This window comes from Stegostoma tigrinum, chromosome 22 (genome assembly GCF_030684315.1).
Source record: "Stegostoma tigrinum isolate sSteTig4 chromosome 22, sSteTig4.hap1, whole genome shotgun sequence".
In the NCBI taxonomy this organism is placed as follows: Eukaryota; Metazoa; Chordata; class Chondrichthyes; order Orectolobiformes; family Stegostomatidae; genus Stegostoma; species Stegostoma tigrinum.
Window position 1 is genome coordinate 40,762,763 of NC_081375.1, and position 13,533 is coordinate 40,776,295.

The following is a 13,533-nucleotide window of genomic DNA, read 5'->3' on the forward strand; positions in this document are numbered from 1 at the left end:
GCAAATCCTTTCCTAATTATTAATCCAATTCTTCAATATGTTTGCATCATTTTTCAAGGAATGTGTTCCAGACCGTTGTGACCCCTGCATGAAAACATATCTTAATTGCCTTTGTTTTGGCTAATTACCTTAAATTGCATTGTCTAATTACTGACGCTTCAGCCATTCAAAGCAGTTTCTCCTTCACTTAATCTAGCAAAGCTCTGCATGATTTTGAAGTCCTCTATTAAATGTTCCCTTTTCTAATTGAAACATATAAGATTCTGAGGGGGCTTGACTAAGAGAATAGTACTGAAAGAATGTTTCTTCGTGTCAAGGTATTTGAACTAAAGGACATTGTATTAAATGAGGGACCCCTCAGTTTAAACTGAGATGAGGAAGAGGAAGATAAGGAGGAAATCCCAAATCTTACAGTTAAAGCAGCTGTAGGTATGGCTATTAATACTGTAGCTAACCAAATTGGGGATGTGCAGTTTAGAATTTCCAATCTGCCTACACGTGCCGACACTGGGCAACAGAATAGATTTCAACGCACTGTTTTGGAAAAGAGTGAGGACTCTGCCCTTCAGCCCCAGTAAATGTCCCGTTCTATATGTGACCTTGAACCAGCATCACAAAATAAAATCAATGACTTGGTCATAACTTCCGTGTGTTTGTCAGATCTCGCTCTGTACAAACTGGTTATCATGCTTCCTAAATATCAGCCAAAATTGTATTCCCGAGGTTGTGAAAAGATTTATATAAATACAAATCTTTCTACATGCATTTCTTGTGCTTCATTACTCAACAGAACATTTCCATCCTTACCCCTTTGCTGATTGTCTGGGAGTCCCCTGAGACTATGAGCTCTCGCTACCGAGGGTGATGGAGGCCAAGGCACGACCCTGTGAGCTTCATTTGGCAAAGATTGGAAAGTAGCTACAAGACAAAACGATCCATATTCATGAACATTCAATTAGCAATAGGCTTAGAAATGGCAGAACAGTTTGAAAACCTTAGATAACACAGTGTGAAGGAACACAGCAGGCCAGAGCACCAGAAAATGAATTTTCTGAATAAGGGTTCCGATCCGAAACATCAGCTTTCCTGCTCCTCTGATGCTGCCCAGCCTGCTGTGTTCCTCCAGCTCCACACTGTGTTATTTCTGACTCCAACATCAGCAGTTCTTACTATCTCAGCTTGAAAACCTTGCCTTGATATTTCTTTCTCAAAGTCTGTAGCCCACACTCCCCTTGAAGCTTACATACATAAGATTGAATGTTGATCTTATAGTTTTGATTAGCTTTGCAGGTTCCTGTGAGCCTTCTCTACTTTTTGGCTAAACCCCTTCCAAAACCCCTACAGTTTATTCACTAAACTTTTTCTCCCCGCTTCCAAAAGACCAAAGAGTGAGATCTTCCTATAGTTCAACCAGCTCTATACAAGCTATAAATGTCCACATATTTTAAGCAGAGTGGCACTCAAAATCACACCCTGCTGTCTTGTGGAGCATCTTAAAGCAGTATTTCACTTTATTATATCCCGTAGAAGAACACAATGCATTCATTATATTCCATTATCAACAATGCAATAACTTCAGTGTCAAATACATCAAAATGCATACCCAAATGTGAAGAAGATAGATTTTGTCACTCCACGTAGTCATACCTCATATTTCTTATCAACACTTCAACAGAAAGCATATCTGTGCAGTATGTCACGCAGACAGTCCACAACAGACAGCAAAGAAACAAATTAGAGTGTAAAGAAGAATGTTTTATTTGGTTTTTCAGCTTTTGTATAAAGAAAGCCATTTTGTGTTAGCCATTCAGTGCTTCTCTGACAACTTTGCTTTCACATTACAGGACACATTATGCTCATCAAGATGCTGCTAAAAGACCAGTTTGAGGTTTTCCATTTCTTTCGCCAGCATCAAACCATCTGGCTGAGTCAGGCTGCCAATTTGGTGCGAAAATGGCAACTTTGAGCTCACCCCCTCTAGAAATAAAGTAAAAAAAAGCTGAGACACAGTTCGTGTAGATTCTTGGGACTGAAACAGGCTCTCCATTCATCAATCTGTAATCTGGGTGCTGAATTACACGCACATAAATGGCCAACACTAATTACTGCAGAGCTACTTACCATTTATCTCCGGAGTTACCATTGCCCACTGGCCGGGGGGTGGGGTTATAGGTTGCTGATGGGTAACAGGTTGAGTAGGATTTGACACAGACTGGAAATGAGCTGAAAAAGTAAAAGAAAATGCTCCTCCTTAAAACCACAAAGCAACACAACGTTCAATTTTTAAAAAAAACATGCAATCCAACACATGCATGGGATAGTTATACCTGTGTAATTGGATAGAATTCACACATAAGATGAGGCTAACAACACTCACCATGATAATGGGGTAAATCTGGCACCAAGTTCTCACAAACACACAGATGAGATGAATTGTGCAAATCTGGAAGCTGTTGTCAGAGTTACTTCACTTGTTCACAAAGTGAGCCGCAGTCCTCATTAACAAGCTCAGTATTGAACAAATGTACTGCAGAATCATGGAGTATTCACCTCTGAATTCCTCACTAAATACACCAGGGTGAATTAGGGATGGGGCTTTCAGGAGTACAAGAACTTTTAAATGATGGGACAACAGCTAATTATTGCATATAACATCTCCAACTTCGAAAAACATAGTTTTTTCTTAAGACTAACATTCACTAGTTGCTCATCTGCAACACTGTAAATAAAGAGCAAAAATCAAGTGCAACTTTAATTTCAGAGTATAGACTGAATGAGCTCATGCAGATAGAATTCAATGTAAAGCCAATGATCCTGTCATTGTTTTTATATAATGCAACAAAATGCACAGTGAAATGCAAAGCTGATTTAGTAGAAATTCACCAGGACTGGAAGGTGGAAGGTAGGCAACATAAAACTAAGGTCCTGCAGGACCATCACTGAGGCAGTAGATATTGCATCATGACAAGTTTATCTAAATAGGTTCCATTATAAACATGATTACAGGACAGTATCTTTCTTCAATATACAGTCTGATTACTAGCATGTATCTAAATGGAATTACATCTTATTGTTGAATATAATTGAAAAAATACATGCATGTTCAGAAACCACTTTACATAATAAACTTGTGATTAAAATTTGAATATCTGTTCATGGGACATGAATCCAATGCTAAAAAGACTGGCTGAGAATTAATGTGTTCTGTTGTTTATTTATTGCTCTTGATTCTACAAAAGGTTGACACTGATCCAGCTTCCTACTTACTCAATTGGATGCAGCAGCCATGTGTACAAAAAGAGGGTCTTAATATTAAGAAATCTGGTTTATTTCCAAAGTGCAACTATAAAGTCAATGGTTTAAATTAAGAGATACAATTTCTTTTTACATTAAAGAGACAGAAGTTCTGCTAAATGATGACTTGTGCGGATGATAAAACTAAAATACAATAGATGTTCAAAACCTGACCTAAAATCAAAATGCGCTGAAGAAACTAGATCAGGGAGCATCTGTGCAAAGAGAAATGGTTAACTTTTTTTTAAATTCATGGGATGAAGGCATCGCTGGACAGGTCAGCATTTATTGTCAATCCCTAAGTGCCCAGAAGGTAGTTCAGAGTGAGCCACATTGCTGTGGATCTGGAGTCACATGTAGGCCAAACCACACCCCCACCCCCCCCCCCCCACCAAGAATCAACAATGGTTTCTTGGTCATCAGTAGACTGTTAATTGCAGAATTTTAATTGAATTCAAATTCCATCATCTGCTGTGGCGAGATTTGAACCCAGATAACCAGAACTTTAACGAGATCTCCGGATTAACAGTCCAGCAATAATTTCCAATCCAAGAAGACTTTAGCTCTCCAATTAAGAATCATATTTGACTTGAACCATAGAAACAGATAGTCAATCGCCACAAATGCAGCCAGACCTGCTACCATTTTCCGGAACGTTCTGCTTTTATTTCCGATTTCTAGTATCTGTAGTACTTTCAACAAAGAAACAAAGAAAAAAAGACACCTACAGCACAGGAACAGGCCCTTCAGCCCTCCAAGCCTGCGCCGATCAAGATCCTCTGTCTAACTTGTCATCTATTTTCTAACGGTCTGTGTCCATTTGCTCCCTGCCCATCCATGTACCTGTCCAAATATATCTTAAAAGATGCTAGCGTGTCTGCGTCTACCACCTCCGCTGGCAATGCGTTCCAGGCACCCACCACCCTCTGTGTAAAGAACTTTCCACGCATATCTCCCTTAAACTTTCCTCCTCTCACTTTGAACTCATGACCCCTAGTAATTGAGTCCCCCACTCTGGGAAAAAGCTTTTTGCTATCCACCCTGTCTATACCCCTCATGATTTTGTAGACCTCAAATCAGGTCCCCCCTCAATCTCCATCTTTCTCATGAAAATAATCCTAATCTATTCAACCTCTCTTCACAGGTAGCACCCTCCATATCCGGCAACATCCTGGTGAACCTCCTCTGCACCCTCTCTAAAGCATCCACATCCTTTTGGTAATTTGGTGACCAGAACTGTACACAGTACTCCAAATGTGGCCGAATCAAAGTCCTATACAACTGCAACATGACCTGCCAACTCTTGTACTCAATACCCTGCCCAATGAAGGAAAGCATGCCATATGCCTTCTTGACCACCCTAATGACCTGCGTTGTCACCTTCAGGGAACAATGGACCTGAGCACCCAGAACTCTCTGTTCATCAATTTTCCCTAGGACTTTTCCATTCACTGTATTGTTCGCCCTTGAATTCGATCTTCCAAAATGCATCACCTCGCATTTTCCCGGATTGAACTCCATCTGCCATTTATCTGCCCAACTCTCCAGTCTATCTATATTCTGCTGTAATTTCTGACAGTCCCCTTCACTATCAGCTACTCCACCAATCTTAGTGTCATCAGCAAACTTGCTGACCAGACCACCTACACCTTCCTCCAGATCATTTACATATATCACAAACAACAGTGGTCCCAGCACAGATCCCTGTGGAACACCACTGGTTACAGGTCTCCAATTTGAGAAACTCCCTTCTACTACTACCCTCTGTCTCCTGTTGCCCAGCCAGTTTTTTATCCATCTAGCTAGCACACCCTGGATCCCATGTGACTTCACCTTCTCCATCAGCCTGCCATGGGGAACCTTATCAAACGCCTTACTGAAGTCCATGTATATGACATCTACAGCCTTTCCCTCATCAATCAACTTTGTCACGTCCTCAAAGAATTCTATTAAGTTGGTAAGACATGACCTTCCCTGTACAAAACCATGTTGCCTATCACTGATAAGCCCATTTTCTTCCAAATGGGAATAGATCCTATCCCTCAGTATCTTCTCCAGTAGCATCCCTACCACTGACATCAGGGTCACCAGTCGATAATTACCTGGATTATCCTTGCTGCCCTTCTTAAACAAGGGGACAACATTAGCAAGTCTCCAGTCCTCTGGGACCTCACCTGTGTCTAAGGATGCTGCAAAGATATCTGTTAAGGCCCCAGCTATTTCCTCTCTCGCTTCCCTCAGTAACCTGGGATAGATCCCATCCGGACCTGGGAACCTGTCCACCTTAATGTCTTTTAGGATACATAACACTTCCTCCTTCCTTATGTCAACTTGACCTAGACTAAGCAAACATCTATCCCTAACCTCAACATCCGTCATGTCCCTCTCCTTGGTGAATACCGATGAAAAGTACTTGTTAAGAATGTCACCCATTTTCTCTGACTCAGCGCATAACTTTCCTTTTATAATGCATTCAAGTAGGTAGAATTTCTGCTTATTTTGCACAAGTGAATGTTGTGTAACTTGAGAAATTTACTAGAACTAACAGACCAGGTGGTATCACGTTTAAGAAAAACTTGGATATATGAGAGCACCTCAACCTGGTGCAACCAATATAAATAAGCTTCGCATACATCGATACATAAATTTTTTAAATGACAGATTTTAAAATCAGCAACACAAAGCAATGTAATGATCCATTCTCATAAATCATTACTATAATTCTTCACTTGTAATTGCATTCTTGAAAAGGGAAGTTTTGACAAAACAATGTTGAGCAAATCTGATTCTTCCATAACAAGACGACCAAACTGTGGTCAGTCTTTTTTAGTCAAAAATTCTGACTGAAATTTTGTAAGTGAAATATTATACATTTCCAGAGATATTAGGAATTGCTGATGCTGGAGAGTCTGAGATAACAAGGTGTAGAGCTGGATGAACACAGCAGGCCAAGCAGCGTCAGAGGAGTGGGAAAGCTGACGTTTTAGGAAGGTTTTAGATCTGAAATGTCAGCTTTCCTCCCTCTGATGTTGCTTGACCTGCTGTGTTCATCCAGCTCTACACTTTGTTATCTCCTATTATACATTCCCAAAAGGCTTCATTCCGAAATCATTAAAGCTTTAAAATTAATTTACAATAATGAAAGAAATACTGAAGAAATGCAAATTAAAAAATTAAAAATACACTGCCTGGTTGAGACTGATCATATACAATCTAAGGGCATAATTTGGCTGTTGCATGAAGCATTTTAGGAGGTGCTAAGGCTTCAATGCTTGCTCAGAGTGAGATCGGAAGTGAAGAGGAGTGCAGCAGGCTTAAGAAGTCCCAGCTGGTGGAAAAGGACGCTGAGCACTTGGACTATAGCACCAAACAAGAGTTGGGGGTGACAGGCAGAGGAGCAACAGAGGAGGTCCTCAGTGGTAATGCACTGAGCCCAACAGCACAGAGGAAAGTGACAAAGAATGCAATGTGCCCTGAAGCTCTGACAAGTCACAGAACATGAACATAGAACATAGAACAATACAGCACAGAACAGACCCTTCAGCCCACAATGTTGTGCTGACCATTGATCCTCATGTATGCACCCTCAAATTTCTGTGACCATATGCATGTCCAGCAGTGTCTTAAATGGCCCCAATGACCTTGCATCCACAACTGCTGCTGGTAACGCATTCCATGCTCTCACAACTCTCTGTGTAAAGAACCCGCCTCTGACATCCCCTCTATACTTTCCACCAACCAGCTTAGAACTGTGACCCCTCGTGCTAGCCATTTCTGCCCTGGGAAATAGTCTCTGGCTATCAACTCTATCTATGCCTCTCATTATCTTGTATACCTCAATTAGGTCCCCTCTCCTCCTCCTTTTCTCTAATGAAAAGAGACTGAGCTCAGTCAACCTCTCTTCATAAGATAAGCCCTCCAGTCCAGGCAGCATCCTGGTAAACCTCCTCTGAACCCTCTCCAAAGCATCCACATCTTTCCTATAATAGGGCGACCAGAACTGGACGCAGTATTCCAAGTGCGGTCTAACCAAAGTTTTATAGAGCTGCAACAAGATCTCACGACTCTTAAACTCAATCCCCCTGTTAATGAAAGCCAAAACACCATATGCTTTCTTAACAACCCTGTCCACTTGGGTGGCCATTTTACGGGATCTACATATCTGCACACCAAGTGCTCTCTGTTCCTCCACACTGCCAAGAATCCTATCCTTTGTCACTATGAAGTCAGTGATAATTGCCTTTACAGCAAATATTGCAACATTGAATGGCTATTCAGTCTCTATTTTGTGACTGACTGAGTCAACAGTAAGTGGGAGCTTAATGAGGCAATATTCATCAAATGTCCAATTATTATATATCCCTCACCCGGTATTGGAACAGCTGGAACTGAACGAAAGCCTTGAGGGGCAGATGTTACTAAAGGCTGAGGAGTGCCACCAAGACTAACTGATGATATGGTTTGGAAATCATCTGGAATGGAAAACCCAAATTAAATATGAGGCTATCATTCCATCACTGTTTAACGACACACCAAGTATTATAAGCATTTCCTTTTCCATTCAATAACACAATCAGGATTACTGGCAAAACTCTCCACGCAAGCTCTTTAACAGTTGGCTCTAGATTCTTATGAATTAAAAATTGACCTCCTACTCACTGTCAATAACGTGTAAGATGTTTCTGAAACCTCTTCATCCTTTTCAAACTGTGCTCCCAGTTCCATACTCCTTCAAAAGGCAAAACATCTTACTACAGCTATATTAGAACCTTAATACTCTACTGCAATAGAGGGACTGATGTACTGACAAACGTGCCCTGTGCCAGATGAGATATTAAACTCAGGCCCCTCTCCTTTCCTCCCACTTCCACTCTCCATGCACCACTACCAACTGACCTATTAAGTGGATGTGAATGATCCCATCACATCATTTTAAAGATGGCGATATACATTGTTCTCAATCAAGAATGCAAAAAGAATCATCTGGTCAATATCACATATGGTATGAATTATAATTTATCAGAGCTGGCTATGCATGATTGGCAACAATGTTTCCCAGACTGCAACAGATTTATATTTCCAAATTAAATCATCAGAGAATCCCTAGAGTGTAAAAACAGGCCCTTCGGCCTAACAAGTCCACACCAAACCTCAGAGCATCCCACCCAGACCCATCCTCCTGCAACCCACCTAATCTACATATCGCTGAACACTAAGGGTAATTTGGCATGGCCAATCCACCTAGCCTGCGCCTCTTTGGACTGTGGAAGGAAACCGGAGCACCCAGATAAAACCCACACAGACACAGTGAGAATGTGCAAACTCTATACAAACAACTGTCCGAGGGTGGAATCGAACCCGGGTTCCTGGAGCTGTGAGGCAGAAATGCTAACCACTGAGCCACCGTGACACCCAGAACTTCATTTTCTGCACTGTGTTTTGGGGCATTCCTTAAGATCATGTAAATCATGAAATAAATGTAAATCTTCCTTTCCCAGGTTGCTTAGAACAGGATTCAGACTTGTTTCTCTGTTCTGCAATGCTTGAATATGTTCTTTGTTCTTTGGCAGCCAGATCTGTGGCTAGTCGTCAAGATGCAGGCTCCCTGGGCCACCAAAGTTTGACTCTCCACTAAGATATAAAGTATCATTTCATATTTTATAGTAAACATTTCAAACTAAATTACAAATTAGAAGTAAGCGATACATACAAAAGCAAATTAAATCAGCAGAGAGTGTGATAAAACCAGCACGCAACTCTTTTGGACCCTTTAACTGTTTTTGCAGAGCAAAATTAATCATTCAAGATACATATTTTCCTTTCTCTGAATTTTTTCAAGTTTTGTCTTGTTATACACAGCCAAAAGCACATTTATTAGGGAGCAGAATAATTCAGAACTTCAATACTCAGATATAGCTGATGTAGGCAATGTCTCAGAATTCAACGCCTCTTTAAACTTCTCCGAAGGCAGCGCCAGGTTCTTCTATCACGAAATAAGCACGTTTACACTGATCAATGGTATCTTGCTGGCAGATAAATCATCCTATCCCATCCATCCTATTATTAGATCAATAACTCCGATCTGATCTGATGGTATTAAGGTAACTGTTTGCTCCCCAAATCAGCAAGACATCTGGCAACTATCTGTAAGTTTAATCAGTCTTGTGAATGTGCATACAAGCTCATTGAAAGAAGGAAAAAGGTTTATATTCATATATCAACTAAGCAGAAGCAACGACCCAAAGGAAGGGATTAAAGTGCTGTCAGGAAAAGTTCAATAAGTTTAAAGCTTTTGAGAAGATTTGTAGCTCAGGTTGTGGATGAGGTTGTAGATTTACTCCCTGAGCCGGTATGTTTGATTGCAGACGTTTTGTCACCCTGCTAAGTAACGTCATCTACGCATCTCCAGAGAAGTGCTGGTATTCAGTCTCGCTTGTTATTTATATGCCTCAGTTTGTTGGTTGGTATTATTTCCAGTTTTGTTCTTCAGCGGTTTGTATATCAGGTCCAGTTCAATGTGTCTGTTAAGAGTTCCGGTTAGAATGCTAGGCCCCCAGGAATTCCCTGGCATGTCTCTGTTTGGCTTGTGCTATAATGGGTGTGTTGTCCCAGTTGATCTCCTGACCTTCTTCGTCCGCATGTATTGAGGCCAGTGAGAATTAGTCATGTCTCTTGATGACTAGGTGGTGTTTGTGTATCCTTTGCCAGTTTTCTTCCAGTTTGGCCTGTGTAATGTTTCTCACAGTCCTTGCATGGTATTTTGTATATTACATTAGAGCCGCTTCTATGGACGCCCTAAGGCAGACAAGCCTGGGGCCCCCTCAGGCCCACTGTCTCACGACCAGGCACACCAACAAATAGACTTGCCAAAGAACTGCAACGGAAACTGAAATACTCAGTAGACAACACTACCCACTCCATCCACTCCTCCCAATAATTCCTCAACATTATCAAGGACACTAGGATAGAAGATATGATATGATAATGAAATCCTTCGACATAACAGCACCATTTACATCCATAAACATCGACCTAGCCATAGAGACAATTGCCACACTGCTGGGTGAATTGTGAAGGCAGACTACCCACAACACTGACAGCATCAACCAGGACAGGACCCTGAAACTACTCTGCCTCACAACCCACTTCACCTTCAACAGTCATTTATTCAAACAAATCAACAGAACACCAATGAGATCCCCAATACCAGGACTGACAGCAGAAGTAGTAATGCAAAGATTAGAACAGACAGTGCTCCCCACTATGCAACCCAAACTCTGGGTTCACTATGTAGGTGACACCTTTGTGATTATCAAATGCACAAGACTAGAAGAAATCCACCAACCCATAAACAATATCCTCACCGGGATAAAATTCACAAAGGAAGAACAGAACAACAATCGACTACCCTTCATGGACGTAATGGTGGGATGCAAGAACAACAGGGAACTCCAGACTAACATACACAGAAAGACCACACATACGGGCCACATACTTAATTACACCAGCAACCACCCCAACACCTATAAACAGAGTTGTGTTAGGACATTATTCAAATGAGTCAAAATATACTACAGTAACCCAGAACACTCATAAGGAAGTTTTTAAAAGGAATGGATACCCAAAAAGCACAATCTGCCATTACCTCAGTGACAGACCACGTCAAGAAGACACAACTCAGCCCGACGCTAGTAACCCTACCGTACATCAGAGACATATCAGAGGTGACCACAAGACTACTCAGACCCCTAGGTGCCAGGGTAGCCCACAAACTAGCAACCACCCTGCAACAGCTACTGATGAACGTAAAGGACCACATACCTGCAAACCACAAGACTAGTGTAATATACAAAATACCATGCAAGGACTGTGAGAAACATTACACAGGCCAAACTGGGAGAAACTGGCAATAAGGATACAGGAATACCAACTAATCAAGAGATACGACCAATTCTCACTGGTCTCAATACACACGGACAAAGAAGGACATGACTTTGACTGGGGCAACACATCCATGATAGCACAAGCCAAACAGAGACACGCCAGGGAATTCCTGGAGGCCTGGCATTGCAACCAGAATTCTGCTTACAAACACATGGAACTGGACCTGATATACAAACCACTGAAGAACAAAACAGGAAGCAATACCAACCACCCCCGCAAACCGAGGCAAATAATAACAATAGGGACAGAACACCAACGCTTCACGGGAGGCGAACTGACGATGTTACCCAGCAGGGTGACAAAACGTCTGCAACCAAACACACAGGCTCAGTGAGCAAATCTGCAACCTAAGTTCAATAAGTGTATGAGGGACAAAAGATTTGTCTGTTGGGTGGGAGGAAGTAGGGTGGAGAGTATAAACAATGGCATCTCCCGTTTGAACCAAATGGTTTGCTTGTGTGCTATAAATTCCATCTTAAACAAGGTCATCTAGGCAAATATTGCAGCCAATTTGAAGTAGATCCCACAAAAACAAATCTGCCATTGATCATCTTGGTGCATGTTGCACAGATATCAGGAGATTTGTATGCTCTAAGCAGCTACAGTTTCAACGTAACTGAGAAAATGGCACTTCCAACAATGCAGGACTCCCTCAGTCCTGTAGCACAATGTCAATGATGGTGTGTAGGGCTTGAACGTACAACCGTTGAGTCAGTGCCTGGAGTGCTAAAGCCTAGTTGGGTTTAGTAGTCAAACTGACAGGAAAAAAAAATCCTCTTCACTGTTAATCCAAAGCAAACTTACTCTTCTGTAGAGATGGTGTAGCTGTTGAACTGCACGACTGATTTAATTTTGGAGGTTGACTATTAGAGCAAAAACCTGAAATACAACAGAAAAAACATTTTACTCAAACAGCACAGAAACTACCTTGAGGCCGAACAGCTAAAAAAATCTGTCTTGGAAATACAAAAGCAAAAGGCAGGATTTTGTAATTGCTATGAATTACCTAGAAATAATACACTAAGATCAAAAACCTCTGAAAATCTGACATCGTCCCTTTTCACGTTTTATTGTATCATCAAAAGGAAATTCAGGGTGATATACAAAATACAACATGTTTTATGCAATAAATTATCACCAGATATATAGAGACTGCGAAGTAACCTATTTCAAGGTAGGCAGAATGGGCATTAGACAATAGTCATGTCCCACTGAGCGAGCAGGGTTGAAATCAAGCTCCAGTACTCCTAGAGGCATCACATAAAATTTTAATCAAGGTACACAAAAATTCCCATTTACCTGTCAGATACACCAGGCTGACAGCAAACAGGGACCAAGATTCTAAAATTAACAAGAACTACTAATTATTACAAATAAATAGATTCTAGCCATGGGTAAATCAATATAAACTATAACTATACCAATCAAAATCTAACTTCCTTCTTAAGCAACCATACACACTCATTTGAGACAGACTAAAAAAAAATTGGTGTTATGCATAGAAGGAAGAAACCTAGAGAGGAATTCAATGGCTACAGTTCATAGGGTTCACTGACTGATCTTTTCGCTTGCCAGACTTGCTATTCTTCAATCACTCTTTTCCATGCCCTCTTCAACGTTTAGCAGGAGGCACGGGTAATTGGTACATTAACTAAAAATGTTCTTAGTTCTTGATTAAAGCTACAGTTTACAGCAACTAGTGAGGGAAAATAACTGGCTCTCTTTAGATTTCGGATTCTCCTTTGGAGAAAAGGACACACCCCCTCACCTTGTCCAGCTGTCGAAAGGAACCTGCTGGTGTTATTCACACCTGTGAGCTGTTCAGCCAATCACATGGCTACTGTTGGGCTACAGCATTTGTCATCCACATCTAGCCACAACTCTGCAAACCAATCAGCTACTGATTGCCAGCTGAATTTCACTTTGTACACAGCCTGCCAGCCGTCAACAGTTTCCCCCACTGCTTGTACAAAGCACCAGTGTAAACACACCTGACAAAGAGCTTCAGTATCTAGTTTTTTTTAAAGTGCAGTAATTTCAGGCACAATCTTTGGGTTTTTTTTAATTGATCCTTTTCAAATTTCAATCCTCTGTCAGAAATACAAAAAATAAACGAATACAGCCTTTAAACAATGTTCAACAACGAGACTTGGTGCATGCCGCATAAAGGCAGTTTACTAAACTTAATAAAATGATGTGACTTTCAGCATTAAAATAGTCACAGTACAAAGCTGTTTTAGTTTTCCTCATTTTCTGAGCATATCACAAATTTCAAAGTGGCAGCTTAAGTAATTA

The 13,533-nt window shown here is 41.1% G+C and overlaps 1 protein-coding gene across 3 annotated transcripts in view; it reads right to left on the minus strand.

Annotated features, from left to right (window-relative positions):
- The window catches only part of LOC125463701 (E3 ubiquitin/ISG15 ligase TRIM25-like), a 33,525-nt gene that overhangs the window by 10,745 nt on the left and 9,247 nt on the right, over positions 1-13,533 (minus strand). For all 3 annotated transcript variants that reach the window (XM_059653791.1, XM_059653789.1, XM_059653790.1), the window contains 3 exons: positions 12,043-12,117; positions 2,122-2,223; positions 808-918 (listed from right to left, as the gene is read on the minus strand). In XM_059653791.1, the coding sequence (XP_059509774.1) occupies positions 808-918; positions 2,122-2,223; positions 12,043-12,117 (288 nt within the window). The remainder of the gene's footprint in view (positions 1-807; positions 919-2,121; positions 2,224-12,042; positions 12,118-13,533) is intronic.